We start from the raw sequence: 17901 nt of genomic DNA, 5'->3' as shown, positions 1-17901 counted from the left end.
GATTTCTTATGCTTTTAAATACTTTTTTTGCGGGGGGAAGGGAGGGAGCTACTGATCTTGTTATTTTATGAGTATTGGGAACTCCTCTCTAGTGAACAAACTTTCCCTACTAAAGCACAGAAGTAATTGTTATGAAACTTACAGACTTGGTTACCTGGGGCACTGAGGGGTTGTCAATTAATCAATAAACATTTATTAAGCACCTACTATGTTCCAGGCAATTTGCTAAGTAATGAAGACATAAAAAAAGAGGCAAAAGACAATCCCTGCCCCCATAAAGCTTACCATCTAATGAGGGAGACAACATACAAATATATACAAAGCAAGCTATACACAGGCTAAATGGAAATAATACAAAAAGGAGAGGCACTAGAATTAAGAGGGGTTGGGAAAGACTTCCTACAGACTATGGAATTTTAGTTTGGACTCAAAGAAAGTAGGGAAGTTAAGTAGGCAGAGATGAGGAGGAAGAGAATTTCAGGCAGGGAGGACACCTAGGGAAAATGCCCAGAACCAAGAAATGTATTGTCTTATTGGTGGAATAGCCAGGAAGCCAGTGCCATTAGATCAAAGAGTACATAGCAGGGAATAAGGCATAAAAAGATTGGAAAGGTACAAGTGGGGTAGGTTATGAAAGGCTTTGAATGTGAAACAGAGCATTTAGTATTTGATGGGAGCTACTGGAGTTTACTGAGTGGAGGTGTGGGGTGACCTGACTGGACATTAGTGTTCCTCTCCACTCTTGTACTGAGACCCGATTTGGGTATAGGCAATGGAGCTGCCAAACAGCATCTGGTCCTGTGACTAGTGCTAGTACAGGAGTCCCCTGTAATTTCTTTCTCACCAGTTTTGCCAGGTCCACTTATCATCTCTGGCTTGAGAGGACCTGTGTTTTAGGGAAGGGGGACATATTTGAGACTTGTTTCAAAGGTGAGACTGACAGGCCTTGGGAAGAGCTTAAATATGGGGAGATGTTTAGTGATAGTGAGGAATCAGGTTGTGAGCCTGAGGGACTAGAAGTTCTCCTTCATGGTAGTAGGGAAAGTCGAGGATTTGTGTGTGGAGAGGGTTTAAGGGGCAAACTAATGAGTTCTGTTCTAGACATACTGAGTCTAAGCTGTCTACTGGATATCCAATTCAAAATGTCTGAAAGACAGTTCGTGATGTGAGATAGGTCAGCAGAGAGACTGGGGCAGGATAGGTAAATTTGGAAATCATCAGCATAGAGAAAGGTAATTAAATCCATGGCAGCTGATGAGATAACCAAGTGAAAAGGCATAGAGGGAGAAGAGAAAAGGTGCCCAGGACAGAATACTGAGGGACACCTCAGTTAGAGGGTGTGATGTGGAGGAGGATTCAGGAGGATTCAGCAAAGGAGACAGAGAAGGAACAGTTAGAGATAGGACAAAAACCAAGAGAGGGGTGCCCTGAAAACCTAGAAAGGAGAAAATATCAAGGAGTAGTTAGTGATCAATAGTGTCAAAGGCTGTACAAGAGGACAAGGAGAATAAGGATTGACAAAAGTTCATTTGATTTAGCACCTAAGAGATCATTTGTAACTTAGGAGAAAGCAGTTTCAGTGGAATGATAAGGGCCAAATTTTAAGGAGTTAAGAGAGTGAGAGGGGAGAAAATGGGGGCACCTGTTGTAGATGGATTTTTTGAGGAGTTTAGCTACAAAGTGCAGAAGACACATCAGGCAATAGTTAGCAAGGATGGAAGGATCAAGTAAGGTTTTTTCAGAATAGAGAGACATGAACAAGTTTGTAGGCTGTAGGGAATGAGCTAGTAGATAGAGATTAAAAATAAGCAAGAGAGTGGGGATGACAGTGGAGACAAGATGGAATAGGATCACTTGAACAAGTTAGATGGTTAGCCCTGGTAAGAAGGCCACTTCATCAGGTGAGAAAAGGGAGAAAGAGGAGAGAACAGCAGAAGGCATTTGAGTGATAGAAGGTGAGGAAGACAAGAGAAGAGGAGCTGATGGTAAATGGCCTCAATTATTTTCCTGTAAAATATGAGGCAACATTCTCAGTTGAGGGAGGGGAAGTTATGGGAGCTTTGAGGAAAGATGAGAAGATTTGGAAGAGCTGGTGTGGGGAGTTAGAGAGTAAGATGATAAATCTTCCTAAAGGCCAACTCTCTATCGAATACACTGTGCCTCTCTAAATATGATGATGTCAATGGCTGTATTCTGCTCCAATTATTTAAAATGATTTGTCAACAAATACAATTCATAAATTCAATTACCTTGAGTTAGTTAAGTTGGTTCCTAAAACCAAAAATTATTTGGAGATTTATACACTAAATGATCACCAACTTTAACAAATATAGCAACAGTTCATTTATCTGACACGGTTGGCGAAGATAATATTTGATAGAAGTTTTCCAAATAAATGAAACTCCCACATGAACATAAAACTTTTTATTTCAAGTCTTATTTTTATCAATACTTTTTGTTTTTACATCATCTTTTCTTCCTACTCTATCACTCCCCAACCTCTATTTAGTAAGCCCATTCAAAGTAACAAAGAAAACTGACATATCAACCATTTCTATAAACATATGCAATATTCCACACCCATAGACCTCTGCAACTATTCTTTGTGGCCAAGTTAAGTCAATATAATTATACAGCATTCAGTTTCCTTCTTTTTCCGCTTCCTTCCATTTACATAGTTGTAGATATCCCTTATCTAGGCTGTCTAGCTCACTTTCCATCAGTTCAAGTAAGCTATCCTATTTTTCTCTGAAATCTTCATATGTACCATTTCTTATAATACAGGAATATTCCATTACATTAACATGCCACAATTTATTTAGCCAGCCCCCAAATGATAGGAATCTACTTTCAGGTTTTTTTGTTATCACAAAAAGTGTTGCTTTATGAATATTTTGGTGTATTATGGAATCGTTCTGGCTTTGACCTCCTTAGGGTAGATGCCTAGTAGTGGAATCTATGGGTTAAAGGGTATGAATATTTCCATAGTTTTTCACAGCATAATTCAAGCTGCTTTCCAGAATGGCTAGATGTATAGCTTCACCAAGAACGTATTAGCGTATCTGTCTTTCTCCAGTCCCTACAACCCTCACATTACTGTCTTTTATCATCTTTGCCAATGTGCTGACCTTTCCATCTTAAAAAAGTATATGGAAATATAATTTAACCTCTTCTCGATGACCTTGGGATTATGAACATCTATTACTATACTCTGCTATGCTGAATTAACTATCACCTTTCTTTAACATAGTAGTCTCTTGCTCAGGAGGGTTTAGAAATGGAAACAGGAGCTTCCCATAGCATTGGCCTATCAGCGATAGCAAGGTTAGTCATTCACACCTGGCTTAAAAGATCAAAGAAGGTAAGACTAGACAAACTGCTGAAAACTCAAACCTTTCCTCTAATCTACTTTTTAGTGAATTATGTAACTCTGACCATTTTGTCTACTATAGAAAAGTTCTGCATTTATGCAAACTTGCCTAAATCTGTTCTCATATTTTCATGAACCATTATTTCAACATGAGTGTACATCATTCCCGAAGATTTTAATGAAATAACAATTAGCTACTGGTCACTTTTTTTTTTTTTTTGCTAGAGACACAGGCAAGGAGAAGATGGCGACAGAAAGATATTATCATCTATGACATTTACTGTTCTTTTGGCATCTTTCCCTCTGAGTTCTTAAAAACCAGTGTCTAAGTGACTTTAAAATTATTTTCATCTCTACCAAAGAGAGAACTATAGCCTCTCATCTTTTAGGAGAAAGGTTTACCAAGCATAGTATACGTGTGTGGATGCAGTGGGTAAGGCTGTAAGAGGGAAGAAGGGGAATGAGACTCTATATAATGTTTCCTACAAGGCAGGCACTAGGCTAGGCTCTTCACAAATATTATCTCATTTGATTACCCCAACATGGATTCCAAAGTGGTTAAAAGAGCTGATGAAAGAGCTGTAGCTACAGCATCTATGGTGAAAATTGCACAAGGGATTAGGTGACCCTGAAAATGTCCAGAGCTGGCAACATGCTAGAATAGAGAGCAATACCCAGTGGAGAATGAGCAGACAGCAATGCTCAGTGGGGAGCAGGTCAGACAAAGAGAAGTAAGATGACATTAGGAAAAGACATTGGCAGCTCTGCAGGCTCAAATGTGTAGGCTGGTCCTTCATACGCATCTCTTCATATATTTCTCATGTGTGGATATCCCTCATGATCAAGGTCCACTCTTCCAAATACGTATATTGTGATTGTGAGAGAGTAAGCTCAAGGCTTATTGGGGAGGAGCTATAATTAGGGAGAAGATATTCTGTGGTGATTTTACTTACATTGCCATTTAATTAAAATAATTTTGTTTTGATCAAAGTGTGTCATCCTATTGACTGATTAAAAAGTAAAGTATATCAGTAGGAGATAATGAGCTATGGTTTGGAGAGGATTCTGTTCCATAAAACAACTGGAATCTGGGGTAACTAACTGGGGGCCCAGAATGTGGGAGGCCCCATGAGATACACAATAAAATAAAATTGTTTCACTGATAATCTTTGTGAAGTCCAAAAAAAAAAATACTTTCCATATCTTTTTGAACAAAGGAGAATTTAAAACCTTACCTCAAAGGAACATTCAACATTACGTTCATTTTTCTTATGCGATAATCCCTTCAGTTCTATCTTTTCAACACTCACTGCAAAAGAAAAAAAAATCCTGAAATTAAACTGATGCACAATAATAATTTTATTAACTACCTTGCCTTCAGCAATTTTCAAAAGAAGATGCAAAGTGATCAATAAATTACTTTTTGTTGTTCACTCATTTTCAGTTGTGTCCAACTCTTTGTGACCCCATTTAGGTTTTTTGTTTTGTTTGTTTTTTTAGCAAAGATACTGGAGTGGTTTACCATTTCCTTCTCCAGCTCATTTTATAGATGAAGAAATTGAGGCAAACAGGGTTAAGTGACTTGCCCAGGGTCACAAAACTAGTAAACATCTGATTCCAGATTTGAACTAATGAAGACGAGTCTTTCTGACTCTAGGTTCAATGCTCTATCCATTGTGACACCTACCCAATAAGTTACTTAGGGACACCTATCCTACAACTTTTGAAAAACGTTTTAGAATTAAGGACCATAAGTGGACAGAAGTAGGTAGGTAAAATACCAAGTATCAGAAAATATACAGGAGAAGCAATGATAGAATGAATTGTGAAGAGACTAAAAAAAAAGAAAGCAACAACTTTGAATCAATAAAAAATTTAAGTATGAATTTTAAAATCATCGATTCAGTAATGTATAACTTATGTATATCCAGGCTAGTTTTCAATAGACCAAAAATGTGGCAGTGATGATACCTTTATTGGAAGCAGCAGTAACAAGGACAAGATTCTACTTGTGAAAAGCCAAGCAGGGATTTGTTAAATATGGTATTTTATAACACAAGGAAGCAAAAAGCTGTAATTTTTTTTTCTTTCTTTTTTTTGGGGGGGGAGGCAGTTGGGGTTAAGTGACTTGCCCAGGGTTACACAGCTAGTAAGTGTCAAGTGTTTGGTCTAAGGCCACATCTGAACTCAGATCCTCCTGACTTCAGGGCCGTGCTCTATCCACTGTGCCACCTAGCTGCCCCAAAAAGCTATAATTTTTAAAAGATAATTTTTCAACAAGCACATACAAACAGAAACAACCTACTCCTACCACCTCTCCTAAGCACATGAATAACATAAACATTGCAGAACTACGTACAGAAGACATTTGTTCCTCGAGGGCCTTACCTGCTACTTCTCTAGTTCTGTACACAATGTAATTTACAAAATAGTTCTCCCTAGCACGCACTGTATGGTGCAGCTAAACTGACCTTCTTAGCTTTGAACTTTTGCACTGGCTATCCCTCCCCCTACCCCCCCATGTATACCCCTCTTCTTACATCAACCTCACAGAATCTTTTATTTCCTTTAAGACTCAGCTCAAGAGCTCCCTTCTAAATGAAGCCTTCCCTGCTAATGCTCTCCCCTCCCTAAACTATCCTGTAGTAATTTGAATTTATTGAATACATACTTACATCTGCATGTTTTCTCCATTAGGGAAACCCCTGAGGAGCAAAGACTATGCCATTTTTGTCTTGGTATCCCCAGGAACTAAGCAGTCATCCAGTCAACAAACATTTGTTAAGTGCTGACTATGTGCTATATGCCAGGCACTGTTTAATGGTAAAAACATGGTCCCTCCTCTCATGGAACTCTTATTCTAGTAGGGGAGATATCATGTAAACAGAAGATACATATAATGTAAACAGGAAGCAGGAGAACTTCTCATTCTGGGCATGAAATGAAAAGGCAATATTTCAGAAGAAAAAAGTATCTTGTGTGAAGAACAGCAAGAAGGTCAGTGTTGCTGAAATTCAGAATATGCACAGTGCTTGGCACATACTAGAAGTTTTACTATAAATGTGTGGAAACTTAGGTAATTTTTTTTACACATATGACATTGTGGAAACCTAGCTAAAACATAAATTTTATCATTAACATCACAGACTGGTGTTAAATCTAGATATCTCCTAACCAAACCAATGCTTTAACTCATCAGCCAGTAAAAGAAAAGGTCATTTAAAACCTAAATAGATATGGCCAAATGTAGAGAATTTTTTTGTTTTAAGTCTTCTGACAATAAACTAGAAGCAAATAATGATGAATGTATAAATGAACAACTTCACAAAGCTAGTAAGTATCAGACGCCATCTTTGAAGTCAGTTGTCCATGGCTCCAAGTCCAGCAATCTATCAACTGCACCACCTGGCTGCCTCCAGACTACTGACTTGTTAAGTGAAAAACAAAGTCAATACCAAATTAGAATAAAACTAAGACACTGCAAATAATTTTGGTAACTGCTTGATTCCTGCCCCACCTCCTCCTCAAAATAAATTCTGATACCTTTTGTATTTATACAGCAGTCATTCCTGGGGGAAAAGAAAGAAACCCAAATTATCATGCTCATCCCTCTGGACTGAACCATGCTCCATGTAATGTAACCCGCCCCCCCCCAAAAAAGCAGAAACATTCAATACAGTGACCACATGTGACAATACATATAACATTCTGTTCCAGTAGTCCCTACCTTTCTGGCATTACACATGCTTCACTTTTTTTCTAGGACCTTCACTGTTTTTCAGTTACTTAGCAAAGCACTACTAATTTCTGATGATCTTTTTTATTTACATATCACATATTGTTCTTTTGGTTCTATTTATTTCAGTCTTTCTCATTTTTTACTGCACAATGATAGTCTATTACATTCAGATACCACAGGTCTTTCAGTCAGATTCCATCCCAGCTGATAGACACCTGCTTTGTTTCCAGTTCTTTACAAAGAATCCTGCCATGGATATTTTGGTAGATATTGGATCTCTGTCTGGGGTATAGGAATAGTAGTGGGACCACTGGCTCACATGAATGAATGGCTTAGGCACTTGCTTCATACAATTACAAAATTACATTCTGAATAGTTTGGAGCAATTCGGAGTTCTACCACAATATTAATGTTCCTATGCATGGCCTCTCAAACACCTGACTGTTCCCATTTGTTGGTGATCTTGCCAATGTGCAAGCCAAGAAATGAAACCTCAGTCATTTTAACTTGCATTGCTCTCACTCTTGATAATTTAGAACATGTTTTCAAATGGTCATTTAGAGTCTGCAATTTACCCTTTGAAAACTTACCTACTGGGAAATGGTTCCTGGTGAATATATATGCACATGAGATGGATAAAAAGACAGAAAATTCCCTAAAAAATTTCCCAGAAAATTTGTTTATTACACTTATCAGTGCTATATGATGGAAAGATTCCTCCCCACACGCACATATACTTTGCAATTTCTCTTATTCTATCTTCATTAATTCTGTTAAAGTTTTTTTTTTAATTTACATAGTTGAAATTGTGTGGTTTTTTTATAATCTCCTTTCCTCCTTCTTTGGTTAAGAATTCTTCACCTAGCTATAGCTATGAAAGGTACTTCCCTCTTATTCTCTCCCAATTAAAAAAATGGTATGACCCTTTAGATTCAAAATGAAAATCCATTTTGAGCTTACTGTGGTGTATGGTATTAATGTGGTTTTCTAAACTTAGTATCTAACAAACTGCTTTCCAGTTTTCCCAAAAGTTCTTGTCAAAAAAGGATTCCTCCTAGTAATTCATATTCATGGGTTTATCAAACACAGATACAGTTTTGACAGTATTTGCTTCTTGCTTTGTTATACCATTCTATTGATGTACTTTTAATTTTTTTAACCTGAACTGAATAATTTTGTTAACTCTTTTATGACAGTCTGAAGTCTCATAATCCTAGTCTTCCTTTATCCACCTGATCAAAATGAGCTATATTAATACTAATAAACAGATAAAAGAACAGTCATTAACATGAGACTATCACAATACTCTAAAGCATTTTAACCGCTGTAAATCAATAGCAACAATGAAGGACCAAAAGAAGCTAGACAATGCCTCAGCGATTTGATCTCCTTGCCAAGCAGAAATTTATGAAAGACAAGGTCAACAGAAGTTTAGAAGACAAATTTGTATTGTGAAATTTTAGAATGGGGGACAGAACAAGAGCCTACACATGCAGGGCACTGTGCTAAACACTTCACAAATATTATCTCATTTGATTCTTGGTAACAACCCTGTGACAAGTGCTATTGTTATCCCTATTTTATAGTTGAAGAAACTGAGTCAAACAAATTAAATGACTTGCCCAAGGTTAAAAAGCCAGTTTTGAGCCACCTGGGAAAGGATGTGCAATGATGCCTTATAAAACTGCAAAAAGCAGTAGAAAGATGGGCAGCTAGGTGGTGCAGTGAATAGAGCTCTGGCCTTGGAGTCAGGAGGACCTGAGCTCAAATCCAGCCTCAGACACTTGACACTTACTAGCTGTGTGACCCTGGGCAAGTCACTTAACCCTGACTGTCTCACCAAAAAGAAAAAAAAAAGGCATTTCAAAAAGCAGTAGAAAGAAAAGCTAGTTTACAGAAGACTTTACAAAAAGATCCAACTCATCCAAGTAATCTCTAGGACATCTGAAGATGAAACTGGAAGGAGGAACACAGAGATAAAAATTCTCCTTCAAATTCTTTTCTCCATTAATGATAGTAGAGTTACCATATTTGAACTCTAACATCCCAGCTCCCAATAAGCTGCATGAGAAAGCAGAAATAGATGTAAAGAAGACAAAGAAGAGAACAGCACTGAACTAGACCAAGGAGGTTCATGCTGTAGGTATCAAGAGATGAATTTTCAAGGTATCTGAAAGAAGGGAGAACACCAAATGCTTGGGGAGAACATTTAACCCCATCTGACCCAAATGCTTACTTTCTCATCTCTATGAGAATAATCTCTCTATATACTAAGGGTGCTGTCAATGAATGTTTGAGATGGTGGAATGATAGGAAGCACAGTGAACTCCTCTCCACAAACTCCTCCAAACAGAACAAAAATTCATCAGACCAAATCCAAAAAAGTCACCTTGAGTTGTTTTTCCAGCCCAGCTCAGCATAAGGAGACAGACAGGGAAGTCTGCAGACACTGGGATGGCCAGGGACAGGCTGTGTACCAGGGCAAGGAGATATGCCAGACATACACCAGGGAACAGCAACAGGTACCAGCTGGCAGCTCTGTCATCCACAACCTAGTTTGGGGTTATAGATCCAGGATAGAGAGAAAGGGGAGCTGTTCATAGAACTGGGCATTCTCAGGTAGGAAGGTCCTGGGCAGTTTACTAAGAAAGGATGTTTAGAAGGCAGCAGCAACAGCAGAGGTGTGGCTCATACCCCAACCTTTGAGCAGGATCTCCTTTTCTAGCGTGAGATCAGCCCAAGGGAGCCAGCACAGACCAAAACATAGTCTACATTCTGCCACTTGAAGCGACAGAACTTTCCAGCTGGCTGATGGGGTTGAGTCCAGCAGTATCTACTCTTCTTCAGATCCAAACCCAGGTCGGGAACTTGCAGATCTCAGACGAAGGAAGCAGCAGTCAGACTTTGCCCTGGATCAGATCACTCGGGTAGCACTGAAAGCGTGCAAGACCTCAGCCTGTGTCCGAAATCCTGGAATAACACAACCCTCAAATCCCCAATAAAATAACAGCAGGATCAGCCCAGACCTTCCCTCTAGAAGCGAGGCTGAGCCAGCCCTAACACCCAAGTCTATAGCCGGAAGCAGACTACATCAATGGACAAACAGAAAAACAATCCCACCATAACGAGTTATTACGGTGGCAGGACACTGAGGACACATACAGAGGAAAGCAATGACTGCAAAACTTCTACAAGCAATGCCTCAGAGAAAAGCACTGCTTGGGAACAAATTCAACTACAGTTATTGGAAGAGATGAAGCAAGAGTTAAAAAAAGGCTTTTACAAATGGAATGACAGTGCTTGAGGAAAAAATTGGAAAAGAAATGGCATGGGCTATGGAACAAAGAACTACAGCTTGGCACTAAGAGGTACAAAACCTTGCCCGAATGACAAAGTCCCTGAAAATTATAATGGACCAAGTTGAAGCCAGTGACTTCATGAGGCCACAAAAATATTAAAACCAAGTCAAAAGACTGAAAAAAAATAGAAGAAAACGTAAGGTACTTATAGTAAAAAACCTGGAACACAGGCTGAGGAGAAACAATTTAAATTATCTAAATGCCCTGGCCAAAAACAAAAGGAAATAAAAAGAATAGACATCATATATCAAGAAATCTTAAAAGAAAATTGACCGATTCTTTTAGAAACAGGGAGAAGTGGAAATAAAAAGAATTCACTAGAAAGAAACCCCCAAATGGAAACTTCCAGGTACTTCATAGTCAAAATCCAGAGTTTCCAGATCAAAGAAAAAATACTGCAAACAGCCAGAAAAAGAAAGAATTCAAGGACTGAGAAGTGGAACACTTGGGAATGATCTAGAAGGCAAAGTGTATTACGTTACAATCAAGAATAACTTACACAGCAAAACTGAATATAATGCTACAGTAAGGTGAAAATGGATCTTTAATGAAATAGAGGACTTCCATGCATTCCTGATAAAAAGAACAGAGTTGTGAAACAACTCTAAAGTTGAAACATTGGTGCAAAGAGAAACACAGGAAGGCAAATATGGGTGAACAATGATAAAGAATATATCAAGGATAAACTGCTTACAAATATGGGGAAATGACATGTGTTTTCTCCGATCCCTAACATCACTGGACTATATAGAAGGAGTCCAATCAGACAAGGCCAGAGAATGGTTTTGTTGTATTTTGATGATCTTAAGAAAAGAATGAAGAGAGGAAGAGAAATACATGGCTAGGGGCAGGGGAGAGAAGGGAAAGGAAGGTTAGGAAAAATTATGTTAAAAAATCAGAATCAAGGAGGAGGGAATGTGAGAGAAACAGCAGACACTTGAATTTCACTCTTATCTGAACTGGTCAAAAGAAGGAAGATACACATACAAAGCTGAGTACAGAAATACACTTCATTCAGCAAAGGAAATAGGGAAAGGGGAGCGAGGAGGAGGAAGAATTAGAGGGAGGGTAGAATTCTAAGAAAAACAAATTCAAAGGCTATATGAAAAATATTTGTAGCTCTTTTTGAGGTGGCAAAGAATGGGAACTTAAGGTAGTGCCCATAAATTGAGGAATGGATAGATATATTATAGAAATGTAATGGAAAACTACTGTGTTGATCTCTTTATCAGTATAATGACCAAAAAAGATTCTGGAGAATTAATGATAAAAAACATATTATTCACCTTTGAAGCGTTTGTATTTCAACCCACAGTTTAATCAATGTATAAATAACATTAAATATAGATGATTAAAAGCATACTTTCATTGTTAAATAAAAACATTCCAAATACATAAAGCTTATTTCAGAAGTTTAAATAGTGTTTTAAATAGCAATTAAACATGATAATTTCAAACCAGTGAAGAATAAACACTAGGCATGCAATTAAATTATATATAGATTCACAGAATATTAAAGTTGAAAGGGCCCTTAGAGGTCATGGAGACCAATCTTCATTTTAAAGCTGAAGCCACAGACCTAGACAGATGAAGTAACCTGACAAAGGTCACACAGCTAGTTAATGTGATGACTAAAACCATTAGTGGGGACTAGAATTAAGTTCACTTGGAGGATAAATAAATTTCACAAGGTGTAATGAACAACATATGGCTTTATGTTCCTTTCAAATGAACTATAGAATATATGAATGTTGTTTAAATATATTTAAAGATAAAGTAATGATATATCATCTATTCTTAAATCAACACTCAGATGAATTGTAGGAGAAGAAATGCTTGAGGTTTAACAGATGAGAGGAAAGTTTTGTGGGGAGAAAGGAAAGGATGGCTCCATTTAGTAGTTAACTTTATGATCCACTAATTATCCTTTTAGCTTGGTGTGCATAGTAATTTTATTTTAATACTTCACTGAACTGAAGGTACAAGTCTACACCCCCTCCCCTCAACTCACTGAAGTTACATCAGAGTTAGTATGTACTTCTGGGGACCTTGAAATCAAAACGTAGAAAGTTCTGTTTTACAGGATGAACACTTCTACATTTCCATTTAAGTGAAATTACTCAATGTTCTGTTTTACTTCTTCAGATTACTTCTGTCAGTAAACAATAAGCATTATGTTTTTCAAAATCAGCTTTCAAAAATTCCCTAACCACAATACAATCACTCTCATCTATATCCTTTAGCTTTCTTAAACAGTACAACATGAAAGTCAAAGAAGAGAATGATGTAGTCAGCATTTTTACTGGCCACAAAAATACCACATGTCTACCTACGTGTTCCAGGGCTCTATAATATCAGGGTTTATGAAAACAACACACACAACCTCTCCATCTGGACTCAAAGTGGGAAGTGACTCATATCTTGACAGGAAAATGTGAAAAACAGATGGATATTATTCAGCGGTTTTCAAAGAAAAAAGGCTTTCATGCTGCAGAACTTAAATGTTTGTGAGACCTTTTCAAAATCTTCAGACCAACTTGCAGTGTGCTTTGCATTAGAGCTCAATAAAATGGCATAGTTTAATCTACAATCAGCTGCCTCTTTTGTCTTTTCATTGCTGAAACAGATTTGTACTAAATTATTAGGAAGGGCTTTGTATTAGGCACTGTATAGTTCTTTCAAGGCATTATCATCAAGCCTTGAAAGGGCCGTATGTTACTATGTAGGCCAAGTTGCCTTTCTCTGTCAGTGACAGAATTTTTCAACTCTATGATACAGTTGCAAGAAAATGCATGGACACCATTCTGAAGTCCACCTTAACAGAAATGAAACTTCCAGGTTAATAGTAATTCTCTCAGATGAAGAGAATACCTACATTCTATCTACTTCTCAGTATGGTGACCAGAGGTCCAAGGTTACACAGATCAACTCCAAACTTCCCCTTCACACTCTTTTTGTTAGGAACAGTGAGTTTGAGATTGGATGTTAACATATCATCAAACAACAATGATGTCAGAGGGGACAGCATCAAGAAGAAAGATCAAGAAAAGAGAGTGGAATTACAGATAGGTGAATCAGTTAGCAGAATCTGGCAGTGAGAAAATAATACATTTGCAGCTAGCAGGCCTGAATTTCTGGGAGGAGGGAAAATTAGTAGCATCAAGCAAAAGCCCTTTCTTCTTTTCCCTTTTCTAGTTATTTTCCTGTAAAAAAAAGCATAACAGAAATTTCCAAATATTTCTCCCTAAGACATGCTACATATTTCAGAGGGTCTAAAAGTCAGTGTTGGCTTCAACAAAATCTGTTATCTGAAATTAATCAATGCTGAGTCCTCTTTTTTTTTAATGATTGAATCAACACACAATAAAGTAAGCATGGTAGTATTTTCTGAGAGTAGAAGGAAAGGAGGCTGGAAGTGAAGGGGGTAGAAGATTCTTAGTAAAAAGAAACTAGAGCAGAGAACATTTCTAATTCTAAGTGCTGATATCAACAAGGTATGACTTTGGGAAAATTAAAACCTGTTCTAATCTATCTTGCAAAGTTATAAGGTATAATAAGAAAACATTCAGAGAAGTATCTTTTCAAAGTATTAAATGGTATGCAAATCTGGGGTACTATTAGTATTTTTAGTTCCACCTCACTGGAACAGAAGTGAATAATAAGCCCTACTATACTTCACACTTATTTATTTTTTTTACACTTCACATTTATATACTACTTTTGTGTTTATGTGAAATAAGGGAAACATTATTATCCTCGTTTTACAAATCAATAAACTGAAGTTCAGGCTTAAGCCAAGGTCTTTTGACTCTTAAGCCTTGTGTTCCTTCCCCTAGACCAAAATAAATGGGGTAAGGTGGCGGTGGAAAAGACCCAACTATTATGGTCACAATTATGCACAAAACATTCGATTCAACTTATCTGTAACCCAATCACTTTATCTTTGATTTTGAAGTGATTTCTCTTAATACTTTTCACTCAAAAATGTATTTCAGGGGATGGGGTTGGGCAAGCTTCTTTACTATTGTTTGGGTTGTTAAAGATGTAACAAGAGTTAGCAACTCACGGGGGGGTCAGTGTGGCTCTCTACTAAAATACCACAACCTAAAATTAGTTCCAGTAGGTAGACAATAGCAATAGCCATGATCTATTCTCCTTGGATGGTCCTGGAAATTTCTTTCATGACACCAAGTAGGACCCGTGAAAACATTACTTCTGTCCTAAGAGCCCAACTATCTCTGGGGTGCCAGGCATTCTCACCTATGAAATTCTGCTTCAAAAAGATGAATGGAATTATCTCTTCTCAGACAGCCACCTCATAACAAAGAATTCTGTTCTTTATTATGGGGGGGTTGGGGGGAGCAAAAAGAAAGAAAAGAGGAATTCTTTAAATGTCAGTAAAACTGATCAATATGTTTCTTTAAAATTACATTATATGCAATATTTCACACCTTTGGATCCCCATGTCTGCAAAGGAGTGGGAATTAGTACAATGACATGAAGTGTCTTTTGATATCTCTTCTTTGAGACCAAGACCGTTTTTTTGTATTTTTACATCCATTTTCAATTATTTTGTGGTGGTCGTTCTTTCCATTTACATTGCAGTCATTGCTTATATGGTTTCATTGCTCTGCTTGCTACATTCTGTATCAGATCATGTAAGATTTCACGTGATTTTCTATATTGTACGCTCATCGTTTCTTACAGCAAAATAATATTCCATTACATTCATATGCCACAATTTATTTAGCCATTCCTCAATCAATAGACAACTACATTGTTTCCAGTTCTTTGTTCCCACAAAAAGTGCTTCTAATAAATACTTTGCTGTATACAAAGCCTCTTTCTTTCCTTATATATGTCTTGCAGTGGTGTCTCTAGGCCAAAGGGGATAAACATCAAATGGATATTTCTAAGTGAAAAAAAGTATATAACAAATGCCCTCCTTTAGGACCAACCAGGCCCTGTTAGTCATAATTGACTTCCTGTGGCTGAAAGGTTACCCACCATGGTTCTCTATTACAAGCTTTTAAAAACAAAGGATATATTTAACCTGTGTACAATTTGAAGAAAATAAAATACTGCTTTTTTTTTTACTTTTTAGGAAGAATGTTGATTTTTTTTTAAGCATTGCTCAATAAATACCAGGTTTCATAGTAAATAATAAACTGTACAGTTAAATTGATTCTGATCTAATCATAGCAGTGTTTTGTTTTAAGTTGTTCTTGATGAGATTTTTTTTCTTTTTCTGAGAGAGAGAGAGAGAGACTATCATTCTTCCTTAAAGGTTGACCTGGATGAGTACTTTAAATTTGAAAAATAAAACATAAGCACAAATCCTTTTGCAAAATTACTAGGAGTACAAAGGAAAGCCATAAAAAGTAAACTTTTAAGTAGAAAGTTATAAAGGTTTTTAAGAAGACTCAAGATTCTTCTCTGAAATACCATTTGAAATAGACTTCAAGGTGTTTAGCAATGGGTTTAAGATGAGTAAACTGTGCAGCATTCCAAATATTACATTGTAGCCTACAAAATTAGACTTTCTTATTTTTTAAGTATATTACAAGATTAGAATCCATATTGAGTCAAATGAAAATACAAAACTCATTCCAAAACCAACATAAATAATTTTTAGGCTGACATTTTGAATTATCAGCTGCACTGCTCCTGTCCAATACTGTAATTAAGAAATGACTGTAAATGAAATCACCTAGTATTACTTTTTTTAAAAGGGAAAAAATGTTTCTTATTCTATTCTCTCTCTCTTCCCTTTGCTAGCTAAATTCCTTGAGAAAACCTACAATCTGTGCTTTCACTTCCTCTCTACTCAGGAACTTTTGACCTCATCATCAACTGAAACTTCTCTCTCCAAGGTAACCAGTGATCCTTAATTGCCAAATCAAATGGCTTTTTTCCCTTAGTTTGAGTCTCTCATATCTCTCTGCAACATTTGACATTGTCAATAATCTTTTCCTTTTATATATTCTCTCTCTGGGTTTTCATGACGCTGTGTGCTTTCCTGGTTCATGCTAATGATTCCCAGACATTCAGTCTTAATCTCCGCCAAGATACAGTCACGCATTCCCACCTTCCTCTTGGACATCTGGACCTGGATGTTCTTGAAAGGCATCTCAAATTAAGCATGCCCAAAACAGAGCTCATCATCTTTTTCCTCTAAGTCTTTCTCCCTTCTAAACTTCCCTACTGCACTATGGTATATTTCAGGGCACTATCATCCTCTCCCTTTCACCCAGGTTCACCCAGGTGTCATTCTTGACCCTACATATCCAATCTATTGCCAAATCTTGTCTTCTACCTTCATAACGCACTCCTGGATTACTGCCTTGTGGCAGAGGGGCTTGTTTAGCTCAAAAAAACAAACAAACCAGGAGCTATCCCACAACGGCCAGGTCACAGTGGAGAGTTATGACAAAGATGATCCACCCATGAAGGAAATGGCAAACCACTCCAGTATTGTGCCAAGAAAAACCCCATGGACAGTATTAAAATGGTAATAGATAAGACATTGGAAGATGAGCCCCTCAGGTCAAAAAAGTGTCTAACATGTTACTGGAGAAGAGCAGAGGACAACTACAAGTAGATCCAGGAAAAATTAAGTGGCTGGGCCAAAGCTGAAAGCAAATTCAGCTGTGGATCTATCTGGCGATAAGGAGATCGTCTGATACTATAATGATCAACATTGCATAGAAACCTGGAACGTAAGATCCATGAACCAAGGTAAACTGGAAGGGGTCAAACAGGAGATGTAAAGTTTAAATATCAGCATCTTGCGTGTTAATGAACTTAAATGGATGGGAATGGGTGAATTTAATTTGGGGAATCATTACATACACTACTGTGGGCGAGAATTCCTTAGAAGAAATGGAGTAGCCCTCACAGTCAATAAAAGGGGGAGAAAAGCAGGACTGGGGTATAATCTCAAAAATGACAGAATGATGTCTGTTCAAATTCAAGGCAAACCATTGAACATCACAGTAATACAAGTTTATGCTCTGAAGGCCAAAGTTGGTCAGTTCTATGAAGACTTATGACATCATCTACAAATAACACCAAAAAATAGTCACATTCATCATAAGGGATGGGAATGCTAAAGTAGGAAATCAAAATACAATTGGAATAACAAGCAAATTTGGCCTTAAAGTACAAAATGAGGCAGGGCAGAGACTAAAACTCACTGGTCATAACAAACACTCTTTTCCAACAACCCCAAAGTACACATGGACATCACCAAAGGGTCAATATTAAAATCAGATTGATTATATACTTTGCAGTCAAAGGTGGAGAAGCTCTATACAGTCAATTAAAACAAGACCTGGAGCTGACTGTGGCTCAGATAATGAACTTTATAATGCAAAATTTAGACTTAAATTGAAGAAAATATGGAAAACCATCAGGCCACATAGGTATGACCC

At 37.3% G+C, this 17901-nt stretch overlaps 1 protein-coding gene across 2 annotated transcripts in view; it reads right to left on the bottom strand.

Annotated features, from left to right (window-relative positions):
* ZCCHC14 (zinc finger CCHC-type containing 14) overlaps positions 1-17901 on the bottom strand; it is a 111459-nt gene that overhangs the window by 36823 nt on the left and 56735 nt on the right. For both annotated transcript variants that reach the window (XM_027847598.1, XM_027847597.1), the window contains exon 3: positions 4606-4679. In XM_027847598.1, the coding sequence (XP_027703399.1) occupies positions 4606-4679 (74 nt within the window). The remainder of the gene's footprint in view (positions 1-4605; positions 4680-17901) is intronic.

Source organism: Vombatus ursinus, unplaced genomic scaffold, assembly GCF_900497805.2.
Source record: "Vombatus ursinus unplaced genomic scaffold, bare-nosed wombat genome assembly UNPS02005286.1, whole genome shotgun sequence".
NCBI lineage: Eukaryota > Metazoa > Chordata > Mammalia > Diprotodontia > Vombatidae > Vombatus > Vombatus ursinus.
The sequence above is the reverse complement of the archived record's forward strand: the minus strand, read 5'-3'. Positions and strand labels throughout refer to the sequence as shown.